General features: G+C 40.1%; 1 protein-coding gene across 5 annotated transcripts in view; it reads right to left on the bottom strand.

The window, feature by feature from the left end:
• LOC124171337 (mucin-19) overlaps positions 1–18,250 on the bottom strand; it is a 98,313-nt gene that overhangs the window by 12,081 nt on the left and 67,982 nt on the right. For 4 of the 5 annotated variants that reach the window (XM_046550511.1, XM_046550494.1, XM_046550503.1 and 1 more), the window contains exons 2-6: positions 3,226–3,381; positions 2,619–2,820; positions 1,804–2,056; positions 1,092–1,187; positions 374–605 (exon numbers count right to left, since the gene is read on the bottom strand). In XM_046550511.1, coding sequence (XP_046406467.1) covers positions 374–605; positions 1,092–1,187; positions 1,804–2,056; positions 2,619–2,820; positions 3,226–3,295 — 853 coding nt within the window. In that variant the 5' untranslated portion in view covers positions 3,296–3,381. Of the gene's footprint in view, positions 1–373; positions 606–1,091; positions 1,188–1,803; positions 2,057–2,618; positions 2,821–3,225; positions 3,382–5,860; positions 6,278–18,250 lie in introns of those variants that run through there. The other variant, XM_046550517.1, reaches the window with a different exon arrangement.

An 18,250-nucleotide genomic window follows, 5' to 3' on the forward strand; every position in this document is an offset into this window, starting at 1 on the left:
TAGTACACCACAAAGCACACAGCACTTTCTTTCCTTATATCACATGTTGAAAAAATTATAAACTTCATGAAAATTAACTTGGTATGTACTTCAAAATTGAAATGGAGTAAAACCTCTAAATTTTTAGCACTGATAATTTAATTATGATATCATCAACATTATGAACATATTTTCAATGACTCAGGCTCCTACCACAATATTTATATTTGATTCATTCACAAGAGGTTGCCAACTTTGCACAAAGAAAATGATTATAAATAAATAAATGAGCATATAAATGCAATGGTATGCTAAGGATCCAACACTTCTGGAAATGTCTGGATTGTGCTGCCCTTGCATAATATGCCCTCTAGGCAATTGTGAATTTTCTTACCTGTTTCCCTGTAGTCTGAATCTTCCGAGCAGAGCGTTACGCTGCCCTCGAAAGCAATTGTGTAGTTATTTTTGTTGCATGTGAGCATAATATCTTGTTCTGCTAGCAAATCACAGTCTAAGGAGTCCACACTGAAGTTTGCAGCAGCTGCTGGTAAAGGACTTTCCTTCACTGGCGAGAATAGGGGCTCAGACTTACATATAGACATGTCTGTAGACCCAGACTCCTCTCCCTAAATAATAAAAAAAATACAAAGGATAAGAGGAAACACCTTATGGGTTGGTCATCACAAAAAAACCTGATAGTGCTGTGGAGTTTATACATTCTTCAGATAAATTCTATCGACCTGGATTTTTCATTTATAAAATTGAAGGTATACTAAACCAGATAACAAAATCTCAATGTATATGCATACCTTCTTTTATGACATAGTCAGCACAACAAGAAGTTCAAGATAATGAGATTCATTTTAAAACTAAATCCTTCATTGTAAGCCATTCGCGAAAAAAGTATGTAGAGTACATTATGAAAGTAGCTCTTCAAAAATCAAGGTTGAAAGCCTGAATATCAAGTGTAGCTTGGGTTTCACAGTCTTTGAGCTTGAATGCATGTCATTGGTACTTACATGTATAATTATTTGGATTAACAAAGAATGGATAATAAATAAAGGATTGTTCCACTAATTTCATTACAAGCCCTTTAAATAAGTCACACTCACCTGTGAGCTGCTTCGTGGGCTTATTGAAGATTCCAAATCAAACTTGGCCATTAAAGATCCAGATACACTGGCAAACATTTCACCTTGACGATTTGTCTGGAAATAATTACAGATAGAGAATAAATGCTCTGACCTACATTTTGTAGCAAAAACATTCTAAAAAAATTATCATGGCACAAACCAGCAAAATTAGAACTATTAACACAGTAATAGTTAAATCTGCAAGCTTGAGGAAACCACATTTGCTTGCATTGACTCATAAAGCTTCAAACGGCAATGATTAACTAAAACCAAGCACCATCGTTTCATGAATGAGTAAGACACCCTTTGCTATTCAAACACACCCACGTAAAAAATCACCTTGGAAGAAATACAAGAAAGAGTGGGGCAAGTTACAATAGATGCAATGATGAGCGTTTAAAATTTACTCATTTAATAATTTCATATGTCAATAAAAAAATTTAGTGGATCAAGGTAATTTTATTGAATAGACATGACTGAAGATGTGATATTAAATCACAAGCAAACCATCATCCTTCAATTATTTTAGGTGCCACTATTCTTTTAAAACTTAAAACTAAAAATGCATGCATTCAAATTAAAAAGGGAGACATATAAGAAACTTTAAATGGGCAATTCACAGCTTAAAGAATCAGACTTTTTTATCAGAAATGTTTTCACAGAAAAATTACACCAATTGGATTATAATTACCTGCTGTACATCGGCACAGCACATTGTTGGCAGGGCAAGAAGAGAGTGAATGTCCTCTGTGCGGAAATCTTCCATGTCAATCTGTGCAAGATTCGCATCAAGATGCCTCGCCATGTCATCATAGCTAAGCAATGGAGATGCAGAAAGACAGCCAGGCAGTGGCACAGGTCCACCAAGAGACAGTGTTGACGCCATGCCTTGGTGTCTTGAAGTTGTGCGACAACAACTGCAACTGGTTCCAATGCCGCAAGAGCTGAGCAAGTTTCAAGGAGAGTAAAGAGAACAAATGTTAAATTCGATTAGTAATTGGCCCACTTCTAATGATATGTGATAAGGGCAAACGGCAATTTCCGTGAAATGTCACTGGAAAAGGAAGATGTTTCCAGTGGAGTATCTGAGTGCTCTTTAACAATAGGTAAATATCATTTTCACTAGAGTAATCTCAGGATAGAGAATAATGGAAAACATCATTTTTATAAAAGGCAAGAAGTACTTTATAATTTCACTACAAACAATTTCCCAGCCTCAGGAACTTTATATAGAAGGCTTACATTACATTTATAAATGTAAAGAAGGCCAGGCATGATTAAAATTTTACTTAAAAATGATTTTTAAAGGTTCAAAGAACTTATTAATTATAAATAAGGAATTTTCAGCTCTAAAGTTTGATGAAGAAAACTCTATCACCATGATTTCCATTGCTGAGGGTTTATAATGTACAAATATTTGACAGGTCATTAAGAAAATATGGTTATTACATACACTTTTGTAAGAAAAAACCAGGTAAAACTTCAGCTACTGAAAAATCAACTTACCCACATTCAGTCAACCATCTGCCTTCCACACTCTCATGAGAAGTAATGAGATCCTGTTTATTCATTGTGTTGCTTAGCTCTGTAATTATCCTTCCACCACCACGCCTACGAAGCCTTTCAGGGTCCACATTTCGATTCCAGTCACATTCACTGGACTCGGTACGATTTGCCATTACCTCAGTGGTCATGGCAGTTGGAGGCCCTGATGAGGGATAGGGCATCATATAAGACCAAAATAAATAAACAACAAAAAGAAATACTATTCAAGAATGCAGGCAACAGTTTCTTTACAAGACAGAATTATATATTTCTCTGAGATAAAATTACCAAAGATCAAAGCGACCATAAAGTTTAAGAAACTCTCAATAATACAATTGTGGCTCATTTACCCCAATATTAGGATAGATAGGAAGCCACTTGCAGCATAAAAATGCCTAAAATAATGCATTCCAATAATTTTTATTTATAGTCAACAAGATAAATTAAATCTCATAGTTACACAAATTACCTTGTATCATTCCAAAACATGCATAACTAAGCATTCAAAGTGAGGTTAGGTAATTCTAATCATTCCTACATGGAGGATGAAATTAGGGGTCCTTCTCACCTTGGGGCATTTGACGAACTGTCTGAGCGTTGCAAGCGCCCTCTTGCGCAACTGAAGGGATCAGCCTCATGATGGGCGGTGGTGGCGTTCTGCTTCTGCGCCTTTGCTTCTTTCCATGATGTCCTTTGGATGCTGGCTTTGTAGGAGCACCACCACCTAATCAGAAGAAAAAATTAACAATATGGTTAATCAATAGATACAGATGCAGTACTGGTGAAATTCTAATCTTGTGCTGGGTAATTCAAGGAATTTCCTTTCCATATGGACATATTTTTCCAGCAGGAATAAATTTTTAATCAATTCGAAGATTACCCAGCAATATTACACTCACTGTCATTATAAGAAGGTAGGTTATGTAAAACCATAAAGGGGATACTAGAATTCAAAAAATATTTTTAGAGATGATTTTGCTTGCTAGTATTGTTTCAGTGGCTCATCACAATTAATTAACAAAGCAAAACATCCTTTAGTACCCCATACATTAATGATGAAGCCTTTGAAAGCAGACTCATAACATAATGTGGGTCAACAAACAACGCTGTGCAGGTAAGCCCACTTTTTCAAAAGTAGATTTCTCATAAATACTTTTATTCTTCATTTATCTTTTTGCCAACTTTAACCTATTCAAAAAGCTTTTGACTCCATTAGCCATTATATTCCAATGGAGAATTTAGATTCACATCCACAGATAGCCTCGTAAAGAGCAACCACTTCAAAGCAATGCATGTGTCCTCCATGTCTACAGACTTCTCTCCCTAACTCAAAATTCTATTACAAAGAACCAAGACCTGGTTTCAGGCCCAAGAAAAAAGCCACTGCTAGGAGCATTATATGAGACAGCCACAGATATGTGGCACTCACTCAAATAGCACTCAAAAGTTCTTATGTTATTATGGCGCGAGGAAATTGAAATAAAATTTATTTACAGCTCGCATGAGTGTTGAAATACTACCTAAAGCCTACAAGGTGATAAAAAATTGCTTGAAGCATCTAACGTCATACTGCTTGCATGGAAATAAACTTGCCCCTGTACCTATGAATTAATATGCTTCTGTCATGTTGATGTATTTCTATTGACTGATAAAACATCATACCTTGTATAGTTGACATGTTTATGCTTAGTGTGAGAATAAAATATAAATGTGTGACATATAGTTCTAATATGTAAGGTAGGTGGAAGAAATTACTGAATATTCTACATAACTTTGAGCACCTCACTTCTTAAAGAAAAGAAAGTTTTCATTTAAATTAGAATGACTAAATTTGTCCCCACAGAATAGCAAACAAATCCACCCTACACTGACAAACTCTACTTGAATTGATTTTTCATATCCGGACCTAATACACAGGCTTTGGTTGAAATACACACACACTCACTGTGAACCAAACTAGTAGAAAAAGGTCCCATTCCACAATGATTTGTAACATTGGCCAATGATTCTTTTCTCTCTGGACCTTGACTGAGTGCTCCATAGAGTAACCCTTTCCTCCCATGGTTCAAAATAATTAAATAAAACCACATCTTTATCAACAAAGAATTCATTCACTGTCAATGCAAACGTTTCCTTGGAGTGACCATAGTCGAAGAGGGATTCAATCCCATGCATTGTGAAACTGGGGATATGGAAGAAAACGTTAGGGGTACTATCTTTAGCTACTTTGAGCAACTACCAAGGAAAAGCATCGGCTGCCTTACACTACCTGTAAGTATGGTGTGCAATTTCAACTGTTCTTGATAATAATAAATGTGTAAAAAGGTATTGTATTGCTTTCTGATGACTAGTATCATATCTATAAGTGGCAAATAAAAGAGAGGAATGCGAGGCTTATGTTTTTTAATGAATTAACTCAAATTCCAACAACACAGGTAGACATAATAGAGGAAATAAACAACTAAAATTGAGACCATTTTGCCGAAACAGACAAAAAATATGTATCCCAAATATGATATTTTGTCTAACTTGGCCACCATTGTCAACAAATACAACCATATTCACGGAATCACCGATGTTATGCCCATCAAAAGGTACGTGTAGTGTCGAATGCTTAACTAAACACAGATGGATGTCTTTCATTGATGGAAAAATATTAGCACTATCATTAAAGAGATAAAAACCATGAAGGTCTATATTATTAAAAATTTTCCAGTAAGTAATAAATAGAGACTATAAATTCAGCACGAAATAGTAGTTACTCGTATTTGGGTGAGAACGTTAAGGGAGTAGTGGATTCCGTGATAGCAGATCGATGTTCCCTAAAAGGGCAAAATGAGTCTATCCAACTTTAAAACGTGACACCAATATCCAATGCGTACTTAGTTTTATATCATAACATCATTGACCACAGGAGAACACAAGAAGATCTAAACTGATCTAAACCCTCGTCTACACCAGCGAAACCAAAACAATAACGCAGCCTCGCCCCCTTAACACGCTAAGCTGAACAGGCCACCTTCTCAACTTAAAATCAACACTGAAACCACGAGCAGAAAATAAACCAACTAAAATTTCGTGGGAAATGAAACATAGATGAAGCTTTTACCACATCCTCAATGGCACTATTTTTTTATTATTAGCCAGAAGAACCCGAAATCCGTCGAACACCGACAATCAACACACACATATCTATCCCTCACCTCCCTCAGTCGGCAGCAGCTGACTCACTCCTCCTGTCCCCCTTCCACCCTGCTGCGTCACTCTATCGATCCACAGAAGGCGCCGTTTTTCCACAACGTTATCTCGATATTTCGAAGGGAAAGAACTTCGAGGAAGGAAAGAAATTCACCACACGGGCGGCAGCGGAGACCTCTTTATCGACCCGAGGCATCGATTCTTGAACCACCGCTACGGGTGCCGCGCCCCTCGCAACGTCGCGACCATTTGGGGAGGCCCCAACTCGGACCCGACGCCAATGGCAGGCGCCAGTGCCACTCACAACCCTCGCCCAACGACGCCAAACACCGGCTTTCACAAAAGAGAAACACAGAGGGGTCCCCAGCCACGCCCTGCTCCGCAGTGGCCTTATGTGTGTATCTTCTCCCAAACACTAACAAGTGACTGGCTGCGAAGCGCATCAGGCGGCGGGGTTTCGAGCAGTCTGCGAGAGGGGCGGATCGTCGAGGTCGACTATTTTGCTTGAAGAGAATGGGAGGGATGAGCCTCTGGGATGAGGTTCTGAGAGAGCTGCTTGAGGAAGGCCAGTGGGATGGAGTGATGAAGCCTTTTGTCTCGTGCCTTCGTTTGATTTGGAGTGCTCCTCTCCGCCGCGCGAGCACTATCTGTCCCCCAATGAACTGGTGACACACTCATGGTTTTTTATGTTTCTCCCTGACATGTGGGAAGGCTGTCGCGTAGGGCAAAATCCTATAATTTTATCCTTTAGACTGGTTGAACAGATGTGCAGAGGCCGATCCCATCCTTCCAGTGTTAGCTAAAAAAAATTGAGCCTATGCCATACGCCCATACAACAATAAAAAAATAGAATGTGATGTCATGAGAAGAGGACCGGATTCATGCATCCCCTCCATGATAAATGTGTTGAAAATCATACAGTAAAGCTGAAAAGAGCTAAATCAGCGCTATCTTCAGAATTCACATTCTGATTTCACTGGAATGAGCGATGGAATCTTTCTGTCAAAATGATCACTTATAAATGAAAAAATTCTGTAAAGTGATGAGGGCCACATAACATTAAGTAATTTTTTTCACTAACTAATGTACTGTAACCGCCAGAGAGTAGCAAGTCCTCGGCTTGATCGTTAATTCCCCATAAACTATAGATGTCACATCTGCCACACAAAAGACATGGTTACAAGGAAAAAAAATGGGGGAAATTATAATATTATTCTTATACATAATAATTGAAATTTGCCTCGACGCAGTTCGATCATGCTTGCATATTTCAATGTGCAAAATCAACATTCTTGAAAGCTACTCGAGTTTTTCCCCTTGGTCCAACGCTTACTTTCTCAGAGATGACAATACACTTGTATAGACTTATTTCAAGTCCTGCTTCCTTTTTTTAAGAGTTCCTTTTTCACGAGGGTAAGGAACAACCCGCACCAGAGCAGGTCCATATCAAAGCTCAAATTTCTCAACCGAGGAACTGGAAGATGGTGTATCTACATATTTTCTGCGAGTCTTGACCGAACATGCAGTGGGAGACCAATGGCGCGTGAGATTTATCCCTAATTCAGGGGTAATTCCAGAGATGGTATGAAATAATAAAATGTCTGGCACGATAGGCAGGCATTGGCTGATATCCTTAAAAATTGACAGTCATATTCAGGGTTTATTCGTTGATGTGACAGAAACGGTTATGAGCGATAAGAAGTGGGTGATGGTTTTACTGATGAACATATTGAAAACTCTTTGTCAGGGAAAGTTTAACCCCTAGGAGAACTTGATAGGGGCTCTAAAATTTACGAGAACGTGAGGCATATGTTTATTCGAGGGGTGGCAGTTTTTTTCCCCTACAGTGAGCCCATTAACCGGCCTACTCCCCTTCAGATAGGGCGACGAAGGGTCAAGGGCTTACCATTGCTCCGAACGATATCCCCGAAAGGATTTGAACAATGGCGTTATGAAAAAAACTTCATACTTTTGTATCACAATTAAATACATAGTCAGCGTTGTAATAATGTTTTTAGCTGGGTTAAAAATGACGGGGAACGTTCAAACTCTGGCTCGGCTGAAATGAAAATTCACGGAAAATAATTCCGAATAAGATAACGAATTCCAAAAATCTTGATTGGATAAATTGTTATGAGGAATTTCTGAAGAGGAGGCGCTAATGACTGATTGTGAAAAGAATTGACAATAACATTAAAAAAGGAAAAAATACAAGTTAATTGCGATTTACAGTGATTGGTTTTCCTTCCCTAGCGGTACAGCGTGTAAAAGATGGAACATTAGATGTTATTAAACAATGGGGAATACTGGAATAGGATAAGAAGAGGAAACCAGGAGCTGGAGACTCAATTCCCCCATTTCTCCCTCCATTAAATCCCCTCCACTAAAATAATTACCACACTACCCTCTCGACTCATCACACTATAACACGCCGTACCAAAAGTGTAGCCAGGGTCTCTCTCTCCCCCGAGGAGGGAAGGGAGGGAAGGAGTGGGGAACTCGGTGCACGACCCTTTTCGACGGACTCAGAACGAAAGCTATCAACAACGTCCATTTCCTTTGGGGAGTGGAGGTAACTGACTCCCCCCCCCTGGTCCACCCATGGGCTACGCCCATGCACTTGGCTTTAAGAGTCATCTTTCCCTCCGCCTATTTCCTCCATGAACATGAAAAGAACATTTTTCCCTGTATCTACTGATACCACCTGATGACAATGTTGAACCGTCGAAAATCGTCCCAAAATAGATTTATCATTGGATAATCATTTAAGGCCATAATATTGCATCTACGCCATGGTGTTCCGCCATTGATGGCGACATTAAAGTGAAATATTATGAATATATTAGCTAATAATAACATCAGAGATACTTTCAATCGATAAAAGTCTGCATAAGAATGGTTACATTTTACTTTGTACTATAAGTGTTTCCCTAAGGCTATACTGATAACGTAATAAGCCAAAGTGATGCAGCGAGTTTGAAGTATGAGAAAAATTACTTCGATTATGAAGATCAATGGGATAAGGAACGAATGAACCGTGTCGAAATGTCGGATGGATAGTTCTGTAATGGATTCATGAGATAAGATCGTCCTCCACCGTATTGACCGGGAGAGGAGAAAGGATGAGAAACGAATCATTGAAACTAGAGTAAATGGAGCGAGAGGATGGATCGGAGCGAAAAGGTCATGGATGAATAATACAGTTGAGGAACTGAAGAAGAGAGACGTTAGAAGAGTCAAGAACAAGAGAATGGCATGAAGCGATGCATTATTGCTATGGAAGCGAGGGAGGCCTGCAAGGATAGTACATTATGAAGGACATTAGTGAGGCAGAGTCTCCTTGACCTAATATCGACTATATAAACTTAGCCTGCCAGCCAAAAAAGGAAAGTAATTACTTCGTTCACCAAATATGTGTTGCAGACTAAAAGATTCGGGAAAACGATGGTCGTTTTGTATCAAAAGTGTTGAAAATAACCACGCATTTTTCCATTCTGAGGTTAATCATTAGTTCCCATCATATGAAGCCGGATCTTACATTTGAAAGAAAGCAAAAGATGCTCCATTAAACGTGACTCAGTCATCGCTTTTTCTCAAGTTATCGTCGGCTAAACATCGATGCTGCCAAGGCTTCATGTAAAAGGGGTGTTAAAAATTGTTGACGTCACGCATCGATCGCAAATGAGGTGGTAAATAGGATTATCGTGGTTGTTTGAATAAAACTGTTAAGGTTTGGGTAGCGACAGTGGAATGGATAAAGTAAACTTGACGTAAAAAAACAATGCTAGAACGGCGGGATAACCGAGAAAGAGAGGATGTACAGAAACTAAAAAACGATTGACATTCAAAAATGAAAAAATATTCAAGTAAATAAAAGATCGTAGCACTTTTCCACAAGAATTTTTAATGCGTACAACGCGTTTCGGCTCAGTGAGAAATTCTTGTGGAAAAGTGCAACGATCTTTTATTTTCTTAAATATGTCTAACTTCCACCAATTGAAGCCTGAATCTGTTGAACTTATGAAAAAATATATTCTTGAGACGTCTGCTGACTTTAAAGAAAAGAAGGCAGCTGACATCAGCAGAGATATCGAAATAACAATAGTATTATAACCACTCTCTCTCTCTCTACTTTCTTCTTCAGCCATTACCCAGAGTACAAACAAAATAAAAATATAACGATTAATAAGTCATAATCATCATGTACATCGACGGTCATGACAAAGCTTTCAGTTCTGCTCGCTTGATTCTCAATAAGAATTCAGGGATGCCGAATTACAAAAAATATTTGGGGGGCCCAAACGTGGGATCTTGCCGCGGGAAATTTTATAAGTTGTGAGTTTTAAGTTTTTTAAGAGTTTTAGAAGAGTCAAGTGATCAACATTAGAACCCTGATAACTCGAATCTCGATATCTGGACACTCCGGGGAAAATCGACAAGCCAGACACATTTTTCCCTCACACCCATAACAAATTCTTGAGGGGGCTCAAGCCCCCTCAGGCCCCATGGAGTCGGCGCTACTGTAAGAATTTGTATGTGGGGGTAAACATCTATGCTTTTTTCTAAGTCTTAGGGCCCCCGCTCACTGGCAACTTTTACAAAGCAACTATTTAGTTGCTCTGTGGATGTTCAAATGAAACACACGATATTGACTGTGGCCCCGCGCACGGGCAACTTTTTAGTTGCCGCAACTGCCGTGTGTTCCATAGGGACTTCCTCAAAGCAACTATTTAGTTGCTCTGTGGATGTTCAAATGAAAAGCACGGAATTGACTGTGGCCCCGCGCACGGGCAACTTTTTAGTTGCCGCAACTGCCGTGTGTTCCATAGGGACTTCCCCAAAGCAACTAAATACAGTAAAACCTCTCTTAAACGAAACTCAAGGGACCGAAATTTTGCCGTTTCGTTGATCGGGAGTTCGTTCCCCGGAGGTGATGCGCACGTTGCATCATTCTAGGGGCTCGGAAATTGAAGCAAGTCTGCATGCGTTATCTTCATTCTACCTTCGCATACTTCAAAACAGTGCTTATTTCTTCAGCTGCAATGCAAATCGCGGGCAATAGACCACATTTAGGAAGCCTTAGTTCGTATTATTCAATCACTTCGCGTGCTTTTTCATCGGTTTTCAAAAATGTATGCAACGTAGCGGTGAGTGCGAGGCCATCCCTTTATTCTCAATATTTGAAATAGAGTACATGTATTCGCGAAGTTTACACTGAAAAATTAAGAATTCGATAGATTTGACCATTACTAATATAAAGTTAAAGTAACAGCGCCAATTATAGCTTCATCATGAAATTAAGATCGCTCTACCATAACGGCGCGAGTGCGACTTTCGTCGACCCATTAAAGCTCAGTGGGTGGCAGCATTTCTTTATAGCAATCGAATCCAGAATACTCCATAGCAATATTTGCGGTCGCGGGCTTCGTAAATAATTCATTGTACTAGCATCATTTCCATCGCATTCCGGATAGACAACTGCCGATAAGAAAACATCTTGAAAGGCCCTATGCAGGAGTTCTCGAAGTAAAATACGTCACGATTTTGAAAAATGAGTTTTCGAGAAATTATATTCTGCAACCCTCAGTTCGCTGGCTTCGCGGATTACGAAATTTGAGTCTATTCTAGTGAACTCATCAAACGACCCTTCAATATTCATGACTTTTGAGAGACCCTGCCAGGATTCACGGCTTTTGTCATCACTCTCCATCGCGTGGTCGCAGTTGACTGCAAACCGGATTGACAACTCCCGATAAGAAAACAGCTTGGAAGGCCTCATGCAGGAGTTCTTGAAGTAAAATAAGTCACGATAATGATGCTGTTGACTGCAAACCCGGTTTTTGCAAAATAACTAAATATGGTGACAGGTGCGACACGCTTCCAAGCTTTGCAAAGCCCTTGCATTACCTGCAAAATGGTCCTCTTCAATTTCGCCGATCCCTTACATCCATTCGACAAACCAAAAACTCCACTACAATCCGACGGTAATGCCGCTTTGCCGCAGTAATGACCCCTCGGTCGAGAGGTCGCAACTTCGCTATTGCAGTTGGGGGGAAGAAAATAACACGCACATTTTTTATTGTTAGTCCTATGTTTGGGCCCGTGCAGCGATCGAGGAAGAAATCTACTTTCCCCATGAGTGCATCAACTCCCGCCAACCACCGCTTAATTAATCCTGCTGTCATTCATGGATTTTTGCTGCTACCACAGGGGTGAGGCATCACCATTGGCCCAATCTAAACATGGCATGTTTAGACTGTGTCGTCTTCTTCATGCAACAATTGACGGGCGTCGCAAACCTTTTTCTCAGGAGAAAATCAACACCGCTTCACATCACGTTAGGACATCGCTACAATCGCCGACAGGCAGAGACTGACCTTTAGTATAAAGCACTCAATTCAAGTAACGTCTAGATCAATGGGAAATGTTGGCTTTCGTGTCTTAAGTGCGAATATTTTTTATCCAAGATTGCGGCAAATGCAGAAGTTTCTCCTATTTTTTAGATGATGTTAAAATAAACAATGTGAATGAAACAAGAGTAACTACTGAGTCATATATTAAAGATAATTAAGAGATGCAAATTTTGGCTTTCATCTTCTAGCGCGCACATTGTATCTTCCGTAATTTAGTTAAATTTTAAAGTTATCCAAGATGGCGGCCAGTGAAAAAAAATGCTTCTCGGAATTTACGCGTTGTAATTCTGTAAAGTATCTTAAACAACCGTCAAAAGAATGCGTTCGAAGTACATAGCTCTAGATATCATATCTTTGAGCGTGTAAATATTGGGACATTGAGTTATTTACGAAAGTCAGCATTAACATTTTTCGCAATTCGCCGCGAGCCGCGAGTTGGGGTCGGCGGAAACACACGACGGAAGGCCATGGTTACGGTTAATAATGACGATTCTGATTGGCTTATTCAGTGGAAGTCTCTGATTTGCCCTCCAACGCTACGAATATTAAATTATTCATATGAAAATAAAAATTTAACCGGAAAAATTGGTTATTGGGAGGTGAATTTCACTCGATCGCGCCGAAATTTCATTTCGTTGATCGGGAGTTTTCGTAAAAGAGGAGTTCGTTCATCGGGGTTTTTCACTAATGTGTTTACATAGGCAATTGGCCGGACCAATAGCATTTGTTCGTTGAACGGAGTTCTTCGTTTAGCGGGAGTTCGTTGAGGTGAGGTTTTACTGTAGTTGCTTTGTAAAAGTTGCCAGTGCGCGGGGGCCCTTACTCTCATCCACCCCTCCCCCGTAGTTACGCAAGAAAATCCATGAATACCACGCAACAATCTCCTTCCTTCGGTTTCCGATAAATGACGTGGTTACCGCACTATAAATTAGGTGACGTAACTAACTTCTCCAACGCGAATGATTATTTAACATTTGCTAGTAAATGGCTGGATTCTAGATTGTTTGGCGAAAACAATCCAGATCAGACTATTTACCCGTCGGTTCATCTACCGATTTCATGAATTAGATTACGATTTAGACCCTGAGCAGGCGACCAAATTAGCACGTCTGCATGTAGTCACGGAATTAGGTAGATGGAAGTTTGAAAAGCACTTGAGTTAACGAGTGCACTGAAAAAAAACAACGTTTAAAATTACTAAACGAGCAAGTTAAGCCTCCCCTGGCTCCAAGCCAAAGAGTTACCGGCCTTTACCTTCGTAAGTGGATATGGCTTCCCAGCTCTTAAAATCATTATCGGAAATCCCTTAACGCGAGGATACCGTGCTGGAGTGTTCGAAATAATACAGTTTTCCTTCGGCGGATGGCTCAAGCGTAAAGAGGGCTCAAAACAAGGAAGTGGGCACCAGCTGCGGATCTATTCCTACGTTCCCCGGAGGTGCAAGCAATTCGAAATACTACCGAGAATGAAGGAATTATTGCTTGGTTATAGATAATCAGGATGACAAAATTTGCATCTTTTAAAAATTCAATTGTATCCATTCCCAACATGAGAACATTTAAAAGATAGTAACACCATATAAAGACGAAGATGAGATATATCGACCAAGTGAGTAATTACGAAGTATTATGCAGGGTATGAGGAAATAAAAGTCTTCCAAAAATCCAGGGAAGCAGAAGGCACATCCATATCGATGGCTAAGTTCTAACAACACGTATCTCAAATTCGGCTGGTTTGAGACAGGTACCTTAAGCAAAGTGAATAACATTTAAAAATTAAATACAAGCAAAAATTACTCTTTGTTTGCAAATGAATGCTCCTTTTTCCAGTTTTATGAACTTTTGGTTTTTAAGTTCAGTGTAAAGTAAAAAAATTAATCGTCTTTTTTCTCTCCTGAAAAGTTGCTATTTTTGAGATACGTGTTGTTAGAACTTAGCCATCGATATAAACCGCATCATAAGACATGAGAGCTTGATGAATGGAATCATCTAAGGGCAGGTGACGAGGACGGCCAAGAAAGGCATTTACAGAACAATCGATTTCAGGCAGAAAGGAAAATAAATACGTTAACGTCAGTGTTGTCATGCTGCCGGAACTCGCCGGAACGCCGTTCCGGCACTGGTTTACATAAGATATAATTGTCAAGTAACACTTTCATCAATTTTTTGCCTCAAAATCTCTAAAAAAATGCATTCCTAACCAAAAGAAAAGCTTTTATAGTTATATCTAAAAATAATAACTAGCAATAAAAAACACAGAGTAATATTTCACTTGTAAAAAAGCTGAGGAAAGTGCATTCCGGCACTGCTAATTTTGCCACAACGTCACTGTTTAGCGTGTAAAGATAAAGTTTGAAGAAAATATTGAGGAGAGCTGCGTCATACTAATCTAGGATTGCTCACTAGCCAGTAGCTTAGGGCTAAGATAAATGTAAGGTTAAGGTAAGTAATTTAAAATAAGAACATCACAATATACTTGAAATTTAAACTAAATTTGCGATTAAAAAATAGGAAGTAAAACAGTGCTAGTTATCGTACAGGAATTATTACTATAGCTGTGGTGGGCGGAGGACAGATTAAACGCTAAAAATCTTCTTTATTTTGAGGGGGATCAGGTCACGTGACCCTCCTTTCATACGCCCGTATGTTGAATGATTTCGTTACGTGAGGGCCTCTCCCTGGAATTAAATTTAGCGCTGGATTTTAAATTTACCACGTTAAAAGTGACGCTAGGTTTCAAGGTATAAAATTATCTGTCTCTCCGAGAAAATATATTCTCTTAGATTTTGATGCGGAAAATTTTCCCTTTCTCCTCCGCGGACCCGCCACTGATGCGCACCGATGCAAAACACCAGGGCTTCCGATCACTCGTGCGCGAAAGGAACGCACCCCGAGATGCGAAACGGCATTCGGTCACTTTTTCTCTCGACGGGGGTGACACACCGGTTCGGGTCGATCCACATATGCATACCATCCCGTAGAGTCACGGGTGCACCGACTCGGTCGGTCGTGTGTGTGTGTGTGGTAAGTCGCCTTAACCTACAAAAGGTATTCGCAGTCGCTCGGCGAAGGGGATATTTAGGAGTGCGAAAACGGCAATTGGGTTTTCATTCGCGGTTGGAATCCAACCCGAGCCATGAAAGCAGTCGAGAGACGAGAGTAGAAGAAATCGGCGAGGACAGCGAGGGCGACCGTTCCAGTTCGCCATATGCACCGCGCCGCCGTGGTGTGGGAGACTTGGTGCCGGACCGAAACGAAACATAAAGCCATGCGCCACAAAAATCAATAGCCCAGAGAGAGAGAGAGGGAGAGAGAGGCAGGGCATGTAGTACATTCGAGATGTAATTCAAGAAGGAGCGAGGGAATTTCCGTCTCAGTTTTCGGGATGTTTCCACGCGGTGTAATTAACTCGCCACCAATGGGTCAGATGCCTCCTGCATTAACAAAAAAATGATTTACGTAAACATCCGAGTCTCTTCAGTCACTCGGATAGATTTGCGGCACCGGCGTCAATGACGATCCCCCAGTGTCCGGAGGAACATGCCGGAGAATTCATCAAAATTTTCCGAAATAGGAAAAGCAGATCGAATGGAATGCAAAGTAAATTCCCAACTCGCTAATTCAATATAAATTCCCAACAAGACCGCAGTGAGTGAAGAGGGTGTTGAGAGGTTTAAACACGACCTTATGTGTTCCTGATCCAATATGGAGGCTCCAAATGAAGCCTTTCCTGAAATGTATGTGAATTTCCTCTGAGAAATTTATTCTGGCCACGGGTTTAATTTGCAATTTTATTCCTATGATGCATGCATTATGATACATGATAAATTGATTTATTTTTCTCGACGGTGGTGTGTGGGTTTAGTCAACGAGAAATAACCAATAATTGTAAGTCATCGCGATCGTGAATTCAAAAAAAAATCAATAACGAAAATAACACCTCGAATGGGCGGAATTGACTGAGAGCCCATTTAAATAAAATATTACTCAGTTTCCACCGCAGAGGCGTGATATTTTATCCGGAGGCAAGTCGCAAGTGTATTTTATTTTACACATTCAACAGGATTGGAGAGGACACTCAAGAAAAACATAGCCATAACTTTCATTATTTTTTACATTATGTAATCACCACTTGCAAAATCAAAGGATTCAGAGGAATTGCGTCGAAATGTGTACAGGTATCCGATTTCCCACTGGTTTCGCTGCGATGGAGCAGGTGACTCACGAGGCAGAACCCGCTAACCTGCCAAGAGAGAAAGAGACTCTAGGGCTCATATCCAGGCGAGACAAACTAGGAACAACAACCGATGCTGAGAGACGTTTTTCAGGGACGAGATGAAGAGAAAGAAGGTGCCAAGGCTGTAGCTACAAAGGCATCAGAAGAGACACTCCAATGTTATGTATTCACACAAAACATAAACTACCACGCAAGTACAAAAGAAAAATCACGGAGGAGAGATAAATAAACTTGCAGCAAGCGGTCCGATCTATTTATCACGTATTTATTTGTATGAGCCGAGAACACCGGTTGGATTCCGCCCCCTTCGTGAATCTGTATGTTTTCTCCGCGAAAGTGATTCGTAAACCTGCCACTTCAGGGCGATCTCGAGCGATTCGCCTTGTAACAGGATTACACCGATGCAAGGGAGTGGGGGTGAGGCAGAGGGGGGATGGGAGAGGGGTGCCAGATCGGAGGAAGAAGGGAATGAGATCAGGGCAGCAAGCACGGAGTAGAGAGAGAGAGACTGCGGCAAGCAGATGCCATATTTGCTGACCAACAGGACGTATTTTTCCGACCGAATTACTCCTTAAATATTGCTTAAGCATGATTCACACGATAATTTTTTCCATCCCTTTCGAAGGACAGCTACAGCAATCGCTCCAATGATTGCGGAAAAAATGACAGTTTCACTCGATCATTTTCCGCGATGGCTCGAGGGATGGAAATCCCATCCTTTTTCGCATCACTCGGCAGGTCTCTTTTTCCGTCGGTGAAACCATTGAATGAAGGGCGATAAAAATGAAATAAATTTACTGAAGGTGAAATTATGGAAGTAGTCCAGGGGAAGTGAATTATACGGAAAAGGGCAGATTGGCAATCAGGTATCATATTTTCCCACGCACAGGTACATCAAATATCCCCTTGAATATTAGTTGCGCATTGAGAATTTTCAATCTAAATACTAATTATGAATGTTCAATGAAAGATAACGATCAACCAATGAAAGAGCAATGCATATTGAGGGATGTTTTCTACTGGACTTATTAATAAACTTTACAGGATACACCTCTTTGCATCTAAATTGGCCTAAAATACAGGTTGTGCATTCTGCGAGGGCAGTAAAATTTATGAGTTGAAATTTCAGTCTGTATGTAACTTCGGTTAGTATCAAAACTACTGAGCAGTTATTCGATTGCATTTCGTTTAGAATTTTTGCCTAAAAAGGTTGTTTCAGCCATGTTCTTTTCGGGTAAGGGCTGTCGGTATATTCATATTCTGCGTAGCCGTGCGAGTGGAGCCTTTCGCCGATGGTCACCATGACTACTTCACAGCTCGACGTTGTTATTCCGCAAGAACAAAAGTTACGGGATCGCCGAAAAAACACAATGTATGCGAGTGCAGAAGACGAAAAACTTTAAAATACGTAAAACAACGGAGGAGATGGCGTCGTGAACATTTTTCTCGCAGAAATTTCTTGATTTAATTGATAATTATCTCAAAAATGAAATACCATGGGAAATTCCCTAATAGGCAATGATGAAATAGGCAGCAAGATTTTTACGCCACTGAGTTCAAAACACGAGCGAATACGGTGTATAAATCGTGGATGACTTGAGGAATATTTGACACGGAAAGATATGTGATTCGATGTTTATGCGTACTTCAGCAAACGGTTAAATCTCCTGATTAGGAAAAGGAACTTAAAAATCGGACGTCAAACGCTCTTGGATGTAACACAGGTAAGCGACTGGTAAAAAAATC

Source organism: Ischnura elegans, chromosome 1 (genome assembly GCF_921293095.1).
Source record: "Ischnura elegans chromosome 1, ioIscEleg1.1, whole genome shotgun sequence".
NCBI lineage: Eukaryota > Metazoa > Arthropoda > Insecta > Odonata > Coenagrionidae > Ischnura > Ischnura elegans.